Here is a 21,282-nt window from a genome sequence, read left to right as displayed (position 1 = left end):
GGCGTTTAGAGGGATCCAACTATAACTAACTGGTAATCTCAAATACAAAGCGTGGTTGTTTCTCCCGACAGGATCCGCAGTGAGGATGGTGTTGCCTTCACTACAGGTTTATGACAGAGTTTATTGTGCCCCCCTGTGTTGGTCACCAAGGACAATTATTGGTCCAGAGTGGGCGTAAAAGGGGCATGGTGTGGTTTTAAGTTATACATTTCCTTTAAAAATGCTAGCGTGCAAATGAGCAGGTTTCAATGTCTAAAGAATGAAAATTTGCTGACCCATGGAGGAACGGGACGCGTCCAGGATTGCCTGAGCTTTGGCGCCGTCCATCACTACTTCCTCCAGACTCGGCAAACTCTCCTCTGAGAGCTCCTTCCTGTTTCCGATGAGCTGAGCCATGCGGCAGTACATGAAGTTGTCCGGCACGACCTTGATCAGCTCTGGGAAGTGGTAGCCATACCATTCACTGCAGACACAAGACGGTGATCGTTAGAAAAGAAAACACTCACCAAAACCAAAGAAAAACCAGTCAGTTCAGCATATTCAAAAGATGTTCCTCAGTTGTTCAGGGTTACATTGGAATTGTCAGCACAGAAACTCAGGGGATTGACAGATATTGAACATCATTACAACTGAGGACACCGATACAGCCACAAAGTAGAAAACCCTCTTGCCTTCAGAAATGGCGTTCATGTTCTCCAGAGCACCCTGGGCCGACTTGAAGGGGAAGAAGGCAGCCAGGCTCACCATGCTGTTGAACTTTCCAATGCTCAGCACGCTCTCCTCCACCTGAGAAAACAAGTTGATGGTCGGCATTGATCCATCCAAATATCAGATTACACCCGCCAATAAGTAGCGAGGCCCAAAGACTCACCTGAGGCAGCAGCATGCCGATGTCCTCCACCTCTTTGACGGCGAACAGCGCATAGCCCGTGGCGTGCTCGAACAGCACCTGCAGGAGGTAAAACGTTTGATTAAAGAGAGACAAGGACAAATAGTAACATTACCGCAACATAAAGTGCATCTCCAGTAGTCCACGTGTTCACTGTTTATCTCTAGCTACACCAACTGTACGTCAATTTCCAGGCAGCTATACAGTCGAGTGACATTGAACGCCTCTGGTCAGCCACACAGGTGTTTAGAGTTACATTGATAACACTGAACATGGGAGCTCTTTCAGTTATTTGCTAGATCGTTCTGACAAGAGTTGCCTTAACAGGTGTAGGTAATGACCGTAATTTATATTCGCATTGAGGTACTCTAGGTCCAGAATGCTGGCACTTTGTGGCCCAACAATATAGCACAGAGCCATAATCAATGTGATTAGCTACACCTGTGTAGACTGATGTCACCCTACATGGGCGTATGTGGGGGCAATCTGTTCCTAGTACAAATCAGTAACTACTCACCGTCATTTTTGATGATTAGATTGAATCAGTGAGCTTTAACAATGCTGCAGTCTTAGAGGTTTTGTTAAAGCTCTTATCAGTATTCCAACATACCTTCGTGGTTCAGCAAAGAATCTTCTTTAGAAGCAACCGTCTGGAGTTTCAATCCATGTTGAAGTCAAAACTGGAGAAAAGTCGTCCCTACAAACACTCCTCGTGTAAGAATCTTTTTAAAGCATTATCGGGACCAGACAATAGCTTTAAGAACTGCTGATAAAACAGCCTCATAGTGACACATGTGAGGAACCAGATCATGGAAATCCCAAACCATACGATCCTTTCAAAAGACAAAACAGAATTCACTTGACAAAAGTTTAATGGATAAGTTATTTACAGAAGTACAAGTAAAGGTCACTGACTTCAAGGCACAGTTATAAGCATTTATTTGCAATCTAACCTGTTTTGAGGTTGCAAAAAAAAACATAAATCTGCTTACATACCTTCAGATTAAGAGTAAAAATGAAAAAATAAAACTGTACACAAATATAAAGATTCAGTCTTTGACCACAGCCTCTAAGCTGTTGTCTCTTTTTTCTTCTTTTTCTTCTTGTCAGACACAGGCGTTTCTTCTGGCTCTGCTTCGATGGTCTCAGTCTTTCGTTTCTTTTTCTTCTTTGCAGGAGTATCGGTTTCCTCTGCGGCAGCGGCTTCCTCTGCTGGGACCTCTACCTCAGATTTTCGTTTCTTTTTCTTCTTCCCTGGGGTGTCCTCTGCGCCGTTCTCTGCAGCAGGGGCCTCCTCTACCTCGACCTCCATCTCCTCGGCTGCTTGCTTCTTCACAACGGGGGTGTCTCCATTCTCAGCCTGCAAGAAAGTAGAGAACGGTAAGAAACAGTGATTTGTTTTTAATACTTCTGAGCCATCCATAAATGTATAATACATCATTTAAGTGACTGCAATGTCTGACTCACTTCAGTGATCAAGTCCATTGTTTTGGACCAGCCAATGGTTCGGAGTCAGGCTGATCTAGCATGTCGTACACTGAGACAGGACCACTTGTGGGTCAAGTCTCAAATCAAAACTTGCATGAACACACAGACTGCAAATAATGCTTACCTCAGCATCACCGTTGGCATCGCCATTTTCATCCTGCAGCTTCTTTTCACGCTTCCTGCGTTTCTTTTCCTTCTTGTCCAGTTTACGCTTGATCTCAGTTGCAACGTCAGTAGCCTAAGACAAGAAAAAACAGATTTAGAAATAGTTTTTGACCCAAGTCAAACCATCAACTTCTCTTCAAGGGCGGTACTGCTGCGTCAGGCTCATTAAATCATTTTGTACCCTCAGTGAAGTCAGGCAAAAACGTGTCATCATTCACAGCATCGACACACTGAACGTATACAATTTCCTGAGCTCACCTCTTGCACAGCCTCTTTCATGACATCCACATTCTTCCGTGGCACGTCACCAGTTTCATAGAAAGACAGGCGCTCCTCCACCTGTCCACGCAGCTTGTCACCATATACACTTGTGGGTACGTCTGCAAGAAAATGAATTTAAAAAAAAAAAAATCAATCACAAAGCCTGCAGTGGATGACTGTAGTTTAAAGTGACACGCGGCGTTGCTCAGTAATTAGCTTGTCACCACCAACCCGAAGGATGAATACTGTTGACGAAAAATATGAACATCATCGCAATTATGCCACATATAGCTAACGTGGGCATTATGCCACGCGGTCGCGTCACTCACCAGAGAAACAGTCAATGCGTGAGGCGATTGTGCATTTGTTAGCCAGATATCTGGAGATGCGGCCTTTGTTCTTGGCAGCAGCACGTCCGATGAAGGTGGAGTGGAAGATGAGCCCGTACTTGGGGGTGTTTCCTTTAGTCTTTAGGGCTCTGTGTGGAAATACAAGACTTTAGTTATAGAAGCAACAGTTTAACTGTTTTGGGCTCTTTGGATAACTTTATTAAGCATCTAAGCAAAAAGGACACCACATTCCTAACATGGACATTTCTGAAATTAAATGACCTCAAACTTTAAGAAAACATTACCAATTTGAAATCTATTTGCCCAACAAGCATGTAACATTGTATTTAGTTATAGTTTATTGCTATGGATTTTTAGTGTGTGCTAAGCATCCAGACTGGAACTAGTAGTTCAGATGTTCTACCTCAGTGCTGTGAGTGGCTGCTCAGACTGTGGGGGTGCAATGGGAGAGAGGGATCACTCCGGAGGAGACTTCATAGAGTTGTCTTCTCCAGTCACCCTGCTCTGCTCCTGCCCAGCCCTGCCATCACTGCAGCCACCTCTTTCCCCAGCAGGGAGGGGGCGCCCCAGTACCTGAACAGGGCCTTCTCTGCTCCCAGGATCTGGACCGTGGAGGCCGGGTACTTGGCCAGGTTGGTTAGACTGCCGGCATGGGAGATCAGACGAGCTCCCACCTGAAGAAAAAAAAAAGGGAAATATAGAGTCAGTCTCACTGACGAACACAGAGCTTCCATTCAAGAATAGATTTTGATGTGAGGACCATCAGGAAACCGGAAATATTTGTCATCACAGAGATTCAGGGGATTGACAGATTGGTTTGGTAAACATCATCGGTCCCAGAGTAATGCAATATACATAAAACACATTCAACTTACCACTTCTCCAATTAAGGCTGCTAGATTTGGAGCCACTTGGCTCATCTTGCAACGCAGGTACTCCTGCAGCTCCAGCCGATAGCTGGCCAGAGACACCACACGAGTGGAGAATCTCTCTATGTTGATCAGGTCGATGGGAGAGATGTCCATACCTGCAGAAGAACAGATCACAGAGGGCGTTTAGAGGGATCCAACTATAACTAACTGGTAATCTCAAATACAAAGCGTGGTTGTTTCTCCCGACAGGATCCGCAGTGAGGATGGTGTTGCCTTCACTACAGGTTTATGACAGAGTTTATTGTGCCCCCCTGTGTTGGTCACCAAGGACAATTATTGGTCCAGAGTGGGCGTAAAAGGGGCATGGTGTGGTTTTAAGTTATACATTTCCTTTAAAAATGCTACAATGAAAATGAACATTTGCTGACCCATGGAGGAACGAGACGCGTCCAGAATTGCCTGAGCTTTGGCGCCGTCCATCACTACTTCCTCCAGACTCGGCAAACTCTCCTCTGAGAGCTCTTTCCTGTTTCCGATGAGCTGAGCCATGCGGCAGTACATGAAGTTGTCCGGCACGACCTTGATCAGCTCTGGGAAGTGGTAGCCATACCATTCACTGCAGACACAAGACGGTGGTTAGAAAAGAAAAACACGCATCAAAATCAAAAGAAAAAACAGCCAGTTCAGCATATTCAAAAGACGTGCCTCAGTTGTTCAGGGTTACATTGGAATTGTCAGCACAGAAACTCAGGGGATTGACAGATATTGAACATCATTACAACTGAGGACGCCATTGTCAGGCAACACAAGTAGTGACAGGGAAAAAAAACTATATGAAAAGTGTGATGAAGGAAACCTACCGGACACGCATGGAGAAAGTGTTGATGTCTTTGTCCAGCTGATCCAACAGAGCAATGGACTGTATGATCATGTTGTCGACTCTGTTGACGTTGAACTTTACTTTAGCTCTGGAGTAGCTGTGGCCCAAACCCAGCTGTGCCTTGGAGGCAGCAAGGCCAGTCAGACCCTTCACGAGGGAGTGGAAGTGCACACGCACACCTGACAGGAAAGATAACAGACAAAGTGTTTTTCTTGAGTATAATGAACCATAGCAGAACAGCATGTGACCGTGGCAGTTCAGATTTTCAGTATGAACCTTCATGAGTTTCAGGGTTTAAAAAAATTTGCATCACGACAGCCACATTATCGTTACTGTGCTAGAATTTACATATCGATGTAAATAAATCTTAGGCAGACCATCTCCTCACCTCTGGCTATCTCTGCCACCACCCCTCCAGTCTGGATGGAAATGGTAAATTCTTCTTGTAAAGATGCTCCAATCTTGGCATCTGAAACCCCCAGCACCGCTTTCTTCTTCCCAGAGAGGGGCAGGTTGGTCTCCAGGAACAGCTTCAGGTCGGCATGAACCACACCTGCAAGTAAAGGAGATTACTCAGTCTGTAATCAAGCTCAGATTCTGCAGCAAATCCATTTGAAACTTGCAGCAGTTACTGATGTGGCTTCTGATAAAATCAGGTTAGATTACATTCAGTGTGCAGATCCAGAAAAGCACCCTGGAATAAGTACCTTAATGGACTTAGACTACAATTTGTCTATTTTTAATTCTTGATTAACAAATAATTTGGTGTCCAAAATAAAATCACTAAATTAAACCACGTGTCAGGTCAGCTTATTAAACATTGCTGCATTTTCAAAAGATGTTCCTCAGTTGTTCAGGGTTACATTGGAATTGTCAGCACAGAAACTCAGGGGATTGACAGATATTGGACATCATTACAACTGAGGACGCCGATACAGCCACAAAGTAGAAAACCCTCTTGCCTTCAGAAATGGCGTTCATGTTCTCCAGAGCACCCTGGGCCGACTTGAAGGGGAAGAAGGCAGCCAGGCTCACCATGCTGTTGAACTTTCCAATGCTCAGCACGCTCTCCTCCACCTGAGAAAACAAGTTGACTGTTACCGTTGATCCATCCAAATATCAGATTACACCCGCCAATAAGTAGCTAGGCCCAAAGACTCACCTGAGGCAGCAGCATGCCGATGTCCTCCACCTCTTTGACGGCGAACAGCGCATAGCCCGCCGCGTGCTCGAACAACACGTGCAACAGCACCTGCAGAAAGTAAAACGTTGGATTAAAGAGAGACACAAGACAATAAAGTACGAATAGTAACATTACCGCAACATAAAGTGCGTTTCCAGTCGTCCACATGCTAACTGTAAAGGTGCACGTCATCCGTTTAGGTTATTTTGGTAGCGCCATAACTTAAAGTAATGTGTCAAGCGTGCAAATTGGCTTTTTAAATTATTAGTTATTCATATGCGTATCTTCGTACATAAACGCAGTGCTCTTAATAGATTACGGTAACTTTCAGACGCAACCACGTTGTCGTCATGAACCCACGTGTTGTCCCGGGCCCGCGCATGAAGCTAACTCAGCTAACGTTCGCTGAAAAGCACCAGCGTAAACTAATGTGTTGTGCCTAAAAGTAAAAAAGACACGTGTTCACCTGTAGCACTGCGACCGATACAGATCATGTCTGTGGTGGCAGCCTATGTAGTTTAAACTTAAGTAATTATTTCTGGCTAACTTTAGCCACATGGGTGGCTAACAGCGCCACACGCGTTGAAAGGCCTTCAGCTGGACGGTAGTAAGCACATGAAAATAGACATTTCTATCCTTAAAACGCAAGTAACTTTAAAGAGCCGTCGACTGTGTTCTACAATTGACTAACTTGGTTGTTAACAAAACATCCTACACAACTTATCTTACCATGATTAGTAAATATCTGCAGCAGCACGCAGTGTGCGTCTGCTCAGCTCCGTGTCCTTAGTAAAAAGAATGCTGCAACACGTTTCAGCCGATTGTCACATGACTTAAATACCGCGATGCCAGCCTAACATCGCGAGACCTGACCGAGAAACATCCGCCTGCTGGATACAAAATAAAGTATAGGGCTCTTGTTATTTAATCTTATATATGCATATTTATAAACCAACAATACGTTACTGCGTCTCTAAATATTTACTATACCACCCTGTCTATGGCACTCAGGCCTATTGTATGTCATGATGCTGTACTGATCTTTAAAGGCCAGCACAGCCACAGTGTTTACTCTTAATCCTTAACAGTCCTTAAGTTACAAGTGGCACCCAACTGTGTCTTCTTTTACAAACGTTAGTTGGGTCATTCTACAAAAACGGTGGAAGTGCTGTCACTTACTTTTGCAGACAGTAAATTCCTTTAAGTTAACTTAATAATCACATACATTATACATATTCTAGGAATTGTCTTGACACTTTTATCATACATGGAAGTGGAGGAGCCTTTACTTTTTATTAAAAACTTTTTTTTTCATTAATTAAATCTCATTCACATGGATATTGAACATTACATATATTAAATAGAACATTGACATTTAAAAAAAACAACATTGAAATAGCTAATTATTATTATCAATATAAAATAAATACCAGTCACACAGAATTACGTCATTGGTGTTACATGCTACACAAAACACTCTTATTTTGAAATACTACACTGACCGTTTGAGGTTCTGCCTGGTTCAAGAGGTCCTTGGGGGACGTGCAGTGGGCAAAGGCATCTGGTAAATCAGATGTCTTACTTCATTTGTTTAAAATATCATGATATATGTGAGAATTTTGAGCAAAGCTTTTAAGTCTGTCATTTGTGTTACTCTTGTATTGGCCACAGGGGTAAGAAACTGAACATTAGAACTGGTTATATTGAACAGTGTAATGATTTGGATTTGCCTGAAAACATGTGGTCTTACACATGGCAGCCATTTTGTTAAAATTGTAGGTTTTTCTCTATATTGCCATTGGTGTTACAGTCACTGGTGTTACTCCTCCTGCTGGTAACATCAGTAACACCAGTGACATTCCTGTATAAATGAGCCACATACAAGCTGCAAAAGGACATGAAAAATAAAAATACATTAAGCTCAATGTTATGTGGAATCATTAAGTTTAGACGTTAGTTGATGTTATACAATACATTTTTGGTATGTAAGGAGAAATACATTTCAGCAGATCTGTACTAGATTCCACCGTTTCTGTAGAATGACCCAGTTAATACCTTTAAAGAGCTGGACTCTGTTGATTTTAATAAAGTCAAAGAAGAGTAAATGTTGCATTTGTTGGGGACTATTTTCAGCCACAGCTTACACATTAGGGCTTTTGTGGGTATATATACATGTGGTGTATGTAGGACTGACTCATAATAAATAATGATAATGAAGGAATATGTCATCCAGTGCAACAGTGTGTCTCATTATTGTGTTCTTTCTTTTCCGGTCCAAAACCCGAAGATATAGTTACTATCATTGCACATTAAGAAAACAAGCTAATATTAAAAATTTTAAAGTAGAACCACAGATTTGTTGCCGTTTTCACTTAAAAAAAATACTTAAACATTCAATCAATTATTGAAATAGGGGCAGATTAGTTTTCTGTCAATCGGTTATTCAATTATTCGTGCCAGCTCCATTAATGGCACACAGGAATAAACTATATCAGGCTTTGGCTACATAGACAATACCTTTGTGGTATAACTCTTTGTTGAATTTCTTCTTTTTATGGTATTTGTTAATTTATGACACTAAGACAATAAATAATATTTCCAGACGTATCGTTTAACGGGAACTCCAATAAAAAAGCAGTATTCAGTTGGAAGCTGGAAGTGATTCATTTGAATCGATTTTGGCTCTGTACTCCCAACACACTTGGTTTGAAATAAAACACTGACTATAAGGTTAAAGTGCTGGTTAAAAAAAGGACAAGTGAATTCCATGAACATAAGAACACATTATAAAGAGCCTAGCGTTATAGGTGATGGAAAAATGTAAAGAGAGCTTGTGCGTCATTGTGGTGTTACAAGAAGTGCTACAGAAGAGATACAAAGCTGTGCTTGTGTCATTGAATTGCAATAAAACAGAAACAACGGTGGCAATACTTTTAATTTTCCTCAAAGTAAACCCAGCCTGCAATAACATTTCGCCATCATGTAGGAAAACGGATAAGTGTCACATGTAGGAAGAAGCATTTAAGTTCTTTAGGGTCATGAGGTTTCCAAGAAGCGGATGCATTTGGGTCTGTTATAAATTCCTGGCAGGTCGTAAATGTGACATTGTGTTGGATATTAGTTAAAAGCTGAAAATTTATGACAGACCTCTTTGGCCGGATTGCCTCCTGGCCGCTACACACACACACACACACACACACACACACACACACACACACACACACACAAAGAGGCACATAATTAAAGTCCAGTATTAATCCTAATAACCTTTTTCAGTATTTAGCTTGGTGATCCGAATGAAAGTCACATACAACTGCATTGTGCCTCTCAGTTAGCAGTAGTCTGTTTTACGATGAGTTATGAAGGAGTTAGTTTTATCTTCTTCCTAAGTTCGCTTGAAGGTTAGATTGGTGCAAATGTGTTTGCTGTCTTGTGTGATGCTGTAAGAATGATTAAATGAGACTGACATGAGATTTCTTTGTTCAGTCAGTTCTACAAATAATTCACTATCACATCAGACTTATTCTGCATGAGTAGAACATATGCATCCTGTAGCTCACACAAACCTCCCCATAATATGCCATAGGGGGGTAAAAAGTACATTTACTCAAAGACTTAAATACAATGTTGAGGTACTTGTACTTTACTTGAGAATATCCATTTTTTGCTGCTTTATATTTCTACTCCACTACATCACTTTTTACTCCACTTAATTCATTTGATAACTTCAGTTACTTGTTATTTAGCATGTTCAAATTAATAATACAATACATACTCAACAAATAAATTAGGATGTAATATTATAGATCAAGGAAAAACTTTATTGATCCCCTGGGAAGTTCACAAGCTACTGAGCGGATAAACTTTATACAAATAAATGAAAATTAGCTCCACCTTTACCAGCTGCTTTATTAGAGCGATGAACACGTTAATGCATCAATAACTATAATCTGATATACAATATTCTGAAGCGGGCCATTCTGCATAGTGAGTACTTTTACTTTTAAGTGTGTTTTGATGCATGCGTAAAAAGATTTAACAGAGTATTTCTACACTCTGTTATTGTTTCTTTTATTCGTACAAAATCGGAGTTCTTCTTCCACCTTTGAGTTTTGCTCATCAATGTGTCATGTTGTCAATTGTGTCAAAGGCCTACATACATAAAGCATGGTGAGCTTACTGCCCTAATAAAAAGAAGCCAGATTCCTGAGTAATATGTGTGTTTCTAGGAGTGAGGACGGGAGTACTTGAAGAAGCCCGTTGAGGAGCGGATGTGAGGGAGGACAGTAAAAAGCTCAGGGATCAGCAGAGGGCTCGATATAAAGGCTGACGGGGACAAGCTGAGACGCTCAGAAGCTCTGCTCATCTTAAAGCACACTCCCTTAAACAACTAACTAAAGCTGACACAGCACGTGAGTAACTTACGGCTTCTCCTGCCTGCCTGCCTCTCTGTACCCCCCCCCCCTCTCTAATACTCCTGTCTTTGCTGTCTTCATTCTCTTACATTTGTGTTCAGAGCTATCTTGCTGTTGTAAGTATGGCTGGTCCACCCTGGCCTCTTATCTCGTTTGTCAGTGGAGCAGGTTGTTGTTTGTTACTTTCATGCTCCTCCCCCCCTCCCTCATCCCGCCTCTCTCTTTCTCCCTATCTACTATATCTTTGTCAACGTCTCCACTGTAGAATGACATGGGATCTTCTGTGTCCTTCTTACGCTTCACTCAGTTACTGTTTCTGACACACACACACACACACACACACACACACATACACACACACACACACACAGAGAGACACATTACACTTTATGTCAAACACTATGTTGGCCTTTTTTGACTGTCGCCTCTCTTTCCCACTGCTAAAAACACTTCCCTAATTCCTGTAAGTGGCCTGGCCTCAGTGCCACTCACCCCTGAATCCCTGACTGTACTGTACGCTTGCATGTTACTGTTCTGAATGTATGCCTATGTACAGTATGTGTATAAGTGTGTGTGTGTATGTGTCCAGGACTGAGCAGAATGAGCATGCGCAGAGCGGTGACTGGTTGCTTGGTGTTGGCGTGCCTGATGGCGCTGCTGGCTGAGAGGACAGAGGGACACATCACCTTCTTCAGTCCAAAGGAGATGATGCTGATGAAGGTAAGCAGCTGGGGTTGGATGATTGGACAGTGAGCAGAAATAGAGCTGAGCAACAATTTAATAGTGATGCTTGATGTCTTTTCAATGCTCGTTAGGGCTTTGTGTCACATCATTTTGTCCTGTGGCTTTACTGGATGTACAACAGTTTGATTGTGTTATGTAAATTAGGACACTATACAGTTTTTAGATCTGAAACAATTAGACAAATACTTTCATAATCAAATAATCGTGTAATTCTTTCAGGAAAAAATGCTAAACTTTCCTTGTTTCCAGCTCCGCAGTTATGAGGTTTTGCTACTTTTCTTTGTTTTTATTTTTATTAAATTGAACATCTTTTGGGTTTTGGTGTGTTGGTTGGACAAGACAAACTATTTGATGACAACCCCTTTGAGTTTAGAATTGTAGTAGGCATTTGTCTGTATTCTTTCTTTTAATTTTACAACAAATAATGATTTGTAATTGAGAGAATAACTTAAAGATTCTTAAGTAATAATAAAAAATATTATTTGCAGCCATAGTAGCACAAAACACATCACAATTGACATCGGTAGTAATTTCACCATTTGATCCAACAGAAGACATGGAATGACAAATCCAGACTCACAATTCTCGTGAGTTTTTCTTTACAGTGTTTTAGTTTTGCAAAGTTTGAATGATAAAGTCACAAAAAAAGGTCAAGTGGAGGTTGCTCTCAGTGCTGAATCAGTATAAGATGCTGATAAACTGTCTATGGCTCAGGAAATAAATGAGTATATTGATAAGGGATTTAGATATGTAGTGGCTCTTCATACTTTTGTACAACGAAAGAATGACTGGTGGTAGTAGAAAATCATTCTGTATTACATTAGTTTTCCATGTTTGTGTAAACTTGTCTCTGTGTGTCTGTGCTGCAGGAGAGAGAAGGGAGAAAGGACATGGAGCCACGATCGGAGGATGGTCAGTTTGAAGACGTTACAGTCCAACAGCTTCCTCGGCTGGAACATGATGGAAATCCTGTGAGCACACACACACACACACCCACACTCACACACACACACACACACAGACACACTCTCCCAATACCCCTGCTGTTTTCACCAACCGACTCATTGAATTCAAGTCATTAACACTTCTTTTGTGTCTCCAGGATAAAACAGTGGAGATCGCCGTCCGTCTTTCCCCCAAACAGCTAGATCATGTGACTCCGGTGCTCGAAGAGATCATCCATGAGATAGAGGAGGAACTTCAGAAAGGTACAAATGTTTAAATGGTAAAAGACGTAGTGAGACACATTTATTTATTTAAAAAAAGCTTCTAATCAGATCAACAACATGGCCTTGTTTCTTCTTTTATTATCCAAAGATGATTAGTATACACATACTGTACTTACAAGTGATAGTGCTGTGATTACAAACCTCCTTGGTGACCATATTGTTCTCAAACTATCTCTGTCTCTGCAGCCAAGTAGCGAGGATGAAGACACCAGGGGATGAACCAACGCTGTACAAATTCTTCAAAAAGCACTGACTGCTCAAATGTTTTATTGTGTGTTAAAGATTAAGTCAATAAAGGGAAGTGTTTGTGTCTAATATTAGAACCTCTGTTGTCATTTCTGAAGAAGCATGAGTTGGCCACATGGTGTCAGCATGTCTCAGGAAACTCAGTGATTCACATACCTGAATAAAAGTCACATTTCTTTCTATAAAAGAATAAAACATTCACCATTTTCATGAACGAAAATTACTCACAGAACATTGATTAAAGCTTTACAAGTAAGACATTATTCACTTGTGCATTCAGAAACGTCGCCTGATTATTTTAAAGACACATTGTGTCGGACCTGTTCCCTTAAGAAGTGCAGCAAGAGGGTGGAATTTGACCCCTTTTCTGTTATCAAGCCTCCATTATCCTGATAGTTGTTTCAGAGCTTAGATGTCAGCCTCTCGCTGATCTCAAAGTCCTTGACCGCCAGGGCAGCGTCTCGAGCTAAAGGGGCGGGGAGGACCAAACAGCAGTCGCTGTCACAATACTTTCCAGTTATTCCCTCCATTTCCTCTGCTACTGCACAGTAGATTGAGCTGGTTGCACCCTCCTCTGAAGACTGAGAGGAAGGAAATAATCATGAAGAGGAAATGTGAGAGTACAAGCAACAACAGTACAGATAGATATCTCCGTAGGTGCAAATATGCAAACGGGAAGTTTGTGCAATATCTGCCTTGATGTGCGTCTCGTATAACCAGATGTTGAGCATGTTTGCCCCTAAAGACACACATGGCAGATGAACGGCAGAAGGATAAGTGATATAGGTCAAGAGCTTGGACTCTGAGAATGGTTGGAAAAAGACCAGCCGTGAAACAGACCTGCCACAACAACTGGTGATGGATCCCAGATGTAAAAGCGGTGCGAAAGCTATGTGTGTGCAGCTATGGTTACAAGTGACACACTATTATGCGGTTGTCAGTGCATTCTTGCATGCCTCGCTCTCTGTTGCAAACCGAGTATACCTACGGGTACCAATAAAAGTAACCTGAACCTGAACCTGAACCATTCCAGGGAACAAAAGTATTTGTATCAACACACACACGTGTGATGTGATGGGTCCGCTGAGGACACCAGTTTTCCTGTGGAATGAGGGATTATCTGCTTTTTTTGCCCTGTCTGACATATAACTGATAGAAATAATATCTCAAACCAGTTGCAGTGAATCTGAATTATTGTTTAAAGTAAAAATGCTTCCAAAGTATACACAGTAGGTTCATCTTTTAAAAAGACAAAGTCATTTCTAATCAGTATTTTGTAGCAAAAAGCAAAGATTACTTTGCCAACTCATCAGTAAGCCCTCTTCCCCAAATGGATGGTAAGCATCCCTTTTAGCTTAGTCTTTCCTGCATCATTACATGACACTGAGTTATCATTATATGCTGTTTGTATTCATCAAATGCATAAATGGCCCTTTGCCGGTTACTCATTACAAGTCAGCTTGACACATAAAAGCTCAGATAGTCAGAGTTTTCAACCGCTGAGTTAATGCTGGCTACAGCTCATAAATACTGTCTATAACAGTTAGAATTTTAGCTGGTAAAAACGACAGTCCAATTGTTTCAAACAGTATGTTTGAGTGGTAAATCAATGTGTTCATTGCATACATGCTGGATTGGAAAGTTTGAGTGACACTAACAAAGGGAGGACGGGCTTAGCGAAGAGTCATTCAGTGGTTTTGGGCTTTTCATGGGATTTGTTAACAATAAGAACAAATAGAATATTAGCTTTATCCTTTAGCTTGTCACAATATCTGTGTCTCCTTAAACTCTTTCAATTTTGAAAATGATCAAAAAGGGTATTGAGCTCTTCTTACACATTTCATCTGATTCATCAAAATCTCTGGTATTCCTAGTGCTGACTTTTCTGCCTTTGGTTCATTGGAAGTCTGAGTCATAGCGGAAGAACAAGGGATTCCACAGAACAATGTGTGTTTGTACCAAGTTCTATATTTAGTTTATATGATCAGATTTCCACCACTGATGAAGCATGTGGTAGAACTTCAACTTCTCTGTCTTGTTTTTCTAGCAGTTTTCTGCTGGTCTGCACATTGAGCTTGTGCTCTGGCTAATCATTAAAACAACATATCTTTACAGCAGACATTTGACCTTTCTCACAATAAAACATTGTGACTCGTCAAACTAGGTAAAGCACAGGTGTTACTAATAACATTAATGATGGCTCCGCTATATTTAAGCGTCCAAGTGACAGTGTCAGTCGGCCAGAATGAACAAAAGTGAAATCAAAGCAGCTAAATAGCCATCAGCCGTCATTAATTACATTATTTATTCTGGCGCTTTTCCCGACATGTCAAAATGTTTTCCGTGAAAAAGCCCTACTAGAAACAATTTCAGCCAGCTGTTGCAACATGGCCACATGCATACACACATACTCATACGCAAACATCCTGACTTGCAATCAAGGTTTGGGCCTAATAATATATATATTGTCAATATATTGTATATATTGCCCTATATCGGTGGCTGTTTAAAATTTCAAGCTCAGGCGTTCCCAAATTAATTAAATTGAAAGTTGGTCAGTTTTAACTGGAACACTACAGGTAGGTCAACTCTCATAACGGGGCCACATGCCTTTGATAAGTAATAATGTAATTGCTCAGTTTGCCATGGAGTATTGTAACTCTAGCGTCCCCAGTTGAGGGAATAGCAGGTCTTGTTGACCTGAACATAGTACCCGATTCACTGAGCACGCTCTATCTCAGCAGGCAGACCGTGATGCTTGGCTTTCTGATATTGATTCTGCCAAACCAGTCTCTCGTCTGCAGCAAATTAGGTGAGAGTGCATTTAAATACTAGGAGGAGGATACTGATCAACAACCAGTCACATTCAACCCGGAAAGCTGCAAAACAGGACAGTGGGGAAATGATGTGGACAGTGACTCTGCTAAAATAAATGCAACGATGTACTCACCTTGAAAAAGAAAAATCCAACCAGGTTGAAAAGAAAACGAATCATGAATGGATAGTGTCTCAACACTTCCGTCATGACAATACCAGGGTGGACAGAGTTTGCCGTGACACCTACATGCAAGTAAACACATAGAGGCACACACACACACACACACACACACACACACACACACACACACACACACACACACACACACACACACACACACACACACACACACACACACACACACACACACACACACACACACACAGACACAGACAGACACAAACATCCACAGAAAACATAGAAACAAAGAGGGACAGAAAATGTAAGCAAGGCCAGTCTTTGAATGCAGACTTTCGTCTGTTGATTATTTTTCTAATCTTTTCAGATGGCTCAAAAGGGGAAAATTAGTTTCAGCTGCTTGGCTAAAAGCTAGAATGTTTGCGTGCCTTCATCTGGTTCCCTTTTAGAGACTTTAAGTTCAGGACAGACACCACTCGTGTGTGTGTGTTTGACGAAGAGCAGAGGTGGCAAGCACATAACGCATAAACAAACGTGTTCATTGCAAGAAGTTCATGTCACAGATCCTGTTTAGTAAGCAGCGGTGCTAAATTATTAGAACTATGAGCATAATGTTACAACATTTAGTATATAGAATTAAAAATGACAACCAAAGGTGCCTAATTAAAACAAAATAAAAGGTGAATTTTTGGTCTTTTGGTTACAGGGTTGTCTCATTTACTGATGTACATATTCAATAGAATAGACCATGCAATCGCTATACCAATGGATAATAGAATAATCTTGATTTTAGCCCACCTGTCCCTTCTAGCCTGCGCGCTAGCTCCTTCGTACAGATGACATTGTGCAGCTTCGTGTGGTTGTAGACAGAATCCATGTGATAAGTGAGGTTCTCGCCATGAAAATGAGAAAAGTCCACTTCACCCTTCTTATGGTTGACTGAGGCGAGGGTGACAATACGCGCTGGAGTTGAACTCTTCATCAGGTCTGGGTGTGAAGCAGAGGCATGCGGCGCGAGGAAAGGAAAAAGACACGAGGAGCAGAGAGACAAACAGAAGACAAAATATGAAGTACGTCATGACAATGACAGGTAATCATCATTTCATACCCACAACATAACTGCTGTATTAAAGAGAGACTTACCCAGCAGCAGGTTGGTGAGGAGAAATGGTCCCAGGTGGTTGGTGGCAAAAGAAGACTCAAACCCATCCTTGGTTATCTGCCTGGGTAAACCTGATAGTAGAATTTAAAACATTTATTGGATTTAACAACTAAGATTAGATAAACAAACACATGTGCACTTCTAGTTAGGAGTACCTCACATTGGCATAATGCATTCTGTAAATATTACAACCTTTAATTTAACCTAACCTGACTTCACCTTCTACGTACGCAGTTGTTTTTGCAAATTATGAGGACATTGACTTATTCATTGCAACTTTAAAAAGGAAAGTCCACCAACATAAAGGTCATGGAGAGAGTTGTACAACGTCTTCTGTCGCTCCGCTGGGAGCTTTGCCAAGTCTGAGCACATAGTGTTGGGATTCCGTTAGCACACTGCATGGCTCCTAGGGTTAACTCTTGTTGATATTTCTGGTCCTAGAATTGCCCAGTGCAGCTTTAAAACTAACATTCCATTTCTGCTGCGTGCACATGTATCACCTGATACTCCAGCATTGTTGACGAGGATGTGGAGAGCTTTCTCCTCTGTGAGAATCCCCTTGGCAAATTCCCTGACAGAGTCCAGAGAAGACAGGTCCACCAGACGCAGGTGGATGTCAGAGTTTCCTGTCTTCTCCTTGATTTCTTTAAGTGCTGCTGTCCCCCGGGCTTCGCTTCGACAGGCCAGAATAACACGAGCCCCCCGACGTGCAAAGTCCAAGGCAATGAACTTCCCGATGCCTAGCAAAGTGAAAGAGAGCAAAAGATTTGTTTGCAATACTTTACTTTAAAGAGAATAAATGTGTCTTTATTTAAATATTACACAATCTAGCTTTAAACTGTTGATTTCAGTTCAGTTAGTTAATCTGTAAATGTAGCAGCAAGGTTGCAGTTTATTTGCGTTCCACAAGGTTACGATCTGTTAAAGGGGGTCAGCTCCATGGTAAAGTGTGACTTTTGCTCTTGTTGTTCTGCCTGTGATATTGGTGGAGATAATCTGTTGATGGTGTCAACAGGTGTGTGTGTGAGCAGCTTCTCTCAGCAGAGAGCGAACTGGGCTGTGTCAAGTTGTGGATGAATGTGAGAGAGTCAATAATAATAGCTAGTAGTAACAAAGGAATCTCACTGCTTTGTTTGTGAGTTTGGATTGTTTGACTTTTAATAATAACTAATGTGAATGGTGTCACTCGTAGTGACAAACCCACAGAGAAGTATCACACGACTGCGGTTGCTCTCCTGGTTTTCTGGGCCGCACCTCAACTCCTATCGACCTTGTAATCAGTACGATGTGTATCTGCACTGGAAACATTTAAGTAATGCAGCTTTAAGTTCGCTTCACTCTCCACCTTTACTCTACGCGGATGGCATGTGCCAGTTTTCAAACACTGGGAAACATGTAATGGAATAATGACTTAATTTGTAATATGCTCTGTAATGATTAGCACAGTTGGTAGACAGGATCCAAGATGTTCTCCTCTGTCAACTTTCTAACAAAACAGATGCAGCTAGCTGCATGCACTGCACTGGTAAACTAGTTCTTGCCTAATGCTAAACAGCTGTAGGATGTATAACTTGGAAATAAAGCAGATTTGAAACCCCGAATAGCTGATGTTGCAATCATTGATTTCCTTCTTTAGCCAGGTTTCTATAGTGATTCATGTGGACACTGTTAACAGACCAATAGCTAATCTGGATGGCAAACCTGGGAGAGGAAGAGAAATAAAAGTCCATTTATAGTTTTTTTCTGGATGAATTTGTGGAGGTATAGACTGAAGCATGGAGAGGAATTGATAGTTGTGACCAAAGCAGAATGTTTGTGGTATCTGGCAACGATCCCGATCACGTCATAGTCCCTATGAAAACTGTTGACAGCATATCTCTTAATCTAAAAAGGCAAGGGAGAAAATCTGTTTTGTAGTTTTGGTGAAGTGGACCCTTTAAAACAGTTTCTGAAGAGAGATCAGGCATCGTGCTGATTCTGTGTATATCTGTCCTCATGCCTTCCATTATGATTGCTTGGTGAGAGGGTGCAGCATTGACGTGCCGGAAAACAATGTTTGTCTCCCTGTTGTGGGTTGTCTTAGCCTCCCATCTGTTATCTGTGAAACTACGTGTCCTTGGTTTTCAGAATTGTATCAAGTGAATCATGACTGAAAACTTGTAATTAGATCAAAAGTAGCCCAACTGAGAAGAAAACCGCCCAATCTGGCAGCAATGCCGATTCTCTTTATTGTTTGCTTGATATCATGTGGGGAAGGAAACTTTCTTGTTTTACATAAATGTGAGAAATGTTGTTTGGGGTTAGGCTGGAAAATCGGGCAAATACATGGAATAACTTCCATTCCAAAATGGTGGCACCAACATGGGACTTGGCGCTGTGGTCTCACTGGAGTAACTAGGGATAACGGTTACAACAAACTCTGGAAAGACCCTCCATCAGTGATCTCTTCTTGGGGCAAAAATAGCTCTGAAGCTAATTCAGAGTGCAACTGACCCTTTGCTGCTTTTAGTGCCACTGCTCTATGCATCTTTTCTGTTGATGCATGCCTTGCTTTCTAAATGACCATGTAAAGCACTTTGAATTGCGTTATTTGTATGAAGTGGAGCTATACAAATAAACTTGAAATTGAACAATCTAAAACCTGACAAAGTTGATATTTTAAAGAGGGAAAAAAGGGACCAAAATGTATAACTGGGAAGCCAGAGGTAATTCTCATCCTGCTTGGTCATGATCAGACTAGTTAAGGTCAAGGGGCTTCACAGTGATAATACAGTAACAAGGATACTTATACCATGTAATATAATCTTACAAACTTCACAGTAAAAAAGGCATAATTTCACGATACACGATAATATACATTTAGAATATATATATATATATATATATATATATATATATATATATATATATATATATATATATATATATATATATATATATATATACAGTCAAAGGGAATTAGTAAAAATAAATATATCAATAGCACAGATTTAGTGAAAGAAAAATCCTTGTTATTTGAGGGGGGAACATAATGGTGAGAAATGAAATATTAACAAAGTAATTAGGTAATTAAGTATGAGTAATAGTGACAGTTACAAACTGATCATACTGCAGGCAATTCAGAGTTACTACTAAAGTTGAGTTCTAAGGAAGACTTAATATAACTCAAGATGATAGTTAGTCATTGCTGCCAAAACAATTCTTAAACTTGTTACTTCACTTGCTATTTACTCGCCTAACATGTATCTTTCTCTGAAGCAGCATGCAGCTCTTACTCATATAGTGAATAAGATACTATAAATGTAATCTAGATTAAACATTCACAGCCACACAAGGCGTGTCTTGTCTCAGTTTTAATTTTGTATTTACTGCTAGTTCTATTTCAGGGAATGACGACAACGACTTTTAATATGAGCATAGTGTGGTATGACCATCCATTAAAACTGTGAGGTTGCATGCCATGCAGATCATAGTAGAATGGAAGTGGCCACATTCAACCAACCTGTATTGGCTCCTGTCACTATTGCGGTCTTCCCCTTCAGGCGCACGGAGCAGGCTTTTGGATCCCAGGGACCTCTGCGCTGCATGCGCACAACGACCGCCAGCACCGCCGTGAAAATGGCCCAGACCGGGTGACAAAAGATAGCCAACCAAACCATTGCACAGTCGGTTGAACGTCTGCAAAGACGAAATGAAAGAGGAGTCTGGGAATAGCTGGAACAGTTTGCGCCACCTTCTTCTACCCAAAGTAGGTGTGCCTAATGCCTAAAATCCCGACAGCTGTAAACAATTACAGCATAATGGAACAATCCCATTCGGGCAGAGGGACTGTGCGTTAATGGTTGAACTATAGCTCCCCGTCATAAAAAACATCTGCTTTTAATGTTCTTCACAATTGTCCGTTAAGTATGGACGCCACTGACAGCAGAACACACAGCTCACGGTGACTCACAGTACTGGCTGTACAACCACCCCCTTAACTTTTGACGTTTCAGCACATTTCACTTTCTCCCGTACAAACAGATTGAACTTTAGAGTCTGATGTCTGTCTGAATAGTGTGCCTAAATAACGGCAGTGGACCTTTTTGGCCACTAGAGGTCAAACTGGCTCATAAATTGAACTGGTATTGTGTGGATGTTATGCAGCTTAGACATTATTACCCTTTCATTTTATGTTTAGCTGAATGGTTTATCTGATGACGATGAAATCATGGAGTATTTTCACTTTGTGAAAATTGTACAATTGATACTTGAACATTACTACAGTAAGAAGTAATGTACAAATTGAGTAGCAATCCTACTCCTGTACAAAAGTCTGTTGAATCTCTGACCGCACCCATGATCAAAGTGTTGGTCTGTTGGGCTGAAGCTATACGTGACTGCTGCACAGAGTGGAAAGATCATAGTCATTGGTAGTTTGAAGTGCAAGAAAGACATGAGGT

At 41.2% G+C, this 21,282-nt stretch overlaps 3 protein-coding genes across 3 annotated transcripts; 1 reads left to right on the top strand and 2 right to left on the bottom strand.

Moving 5' to 3' along the window:
* Positions 1-1,743: 1,743 nt before the first annotated feature.
* nop56 (NOP56 ribonucleoprotein homolog) lies at positions 1,744-6,870 on the bottom strand. Its single transcript, XM_079156457.1, has 12 exons — positions 6,818-6,870; positions 6,068-6,157; positions 5,868-5,982; positions 5,294-5,458; positions 4,886-5,084; positions 4,454-4,641; positions 4,029-4,180; positions 3,727-3,827; positions 3,133-3,281; positions 2,801-2,922; positions 2,502-2,615; positions 1,744-2,249 (listed from the first exon to the last, which is right to left on the bottom strand). Exons 1-12 carry the CDS (start codon positions 6,818-6,820, stop codon positions 1,959-1,961), a joined length of 1,689 nt encoding a protein of 562 aa, XP_079012583.1. The 5' UTR covers positions 6,821-6,870; the 3' UTR covers positions 1,744-1,958.
* A 3,533-nt stretch (positions 6,871-10,403) lies between these two features.
* On the top strand, positions 10,404-12,791 carry mlnl (motilin-like). The gene is made up of 5 exons (XM_079156905.1): positions 10,404-10,500; positions 11,093-11,223; positions 12,117-12,218; positions 12,350-12,455; positions 12,663-12,791. Exons 2-5 carry the CDS (start codon positions 11,104-11,106, stop codon positions 12,668-12,670), a joined length of 336 nt encoding a protein of 111 aa, XP_079013031.1. The 5' UTR covers positions 10,404-10,500; positions 11,093-11,103; the 3' UTR covers positions 12,671-12,791.
* Positions 12,792-12,935: 144 nt separating this feature from the next.
* On the bottom strand, positions 12,936-20,745 carry LOC306694171 (retinol dehydrogenase 12). Its single transcript, XM_079156904.1, has 6 exons — positions 20,343-20,745; positions 17,341-17,580; positions 16,822-16,911; positions 16,477-16,665; positions 15,673-15,782; positions 12,936-13,303 (listed from the first exon to the last, which is right to left on the bottom strand). The coding sequence occupies exons 1-6, from the start codon at positions 20,497-20,499 to the stop codon at positions 13,124-13,126; spliced, it is 966 nt and encodes a 321-aa protein (XP_079013030.1). The 5' UTR covers positions 20,500-20,745; the 3' UTR covers positions 12,936-13,123.
* Between the last annotated feature and the right edge of the window lie 537 nt (positions 20,746-21,282).

This window comes from Pholis gunnellus (genome assembly GCF_910591455.1).
Source record: "Pholis gunnellus genome assembly, chromosome: 3".
Classification (NCBI taxonomy): domain Eukaryota; kingdom Metazoa; phylum Chordata; class Actinopteri; order Perciformes; family Pholidae; genus Pholis; species Pholis gunnellus.
Note: the sequence above shows the minus strand (reverse complement) of the source record. Positions and strands in the feature narration are given on the sequence as shown.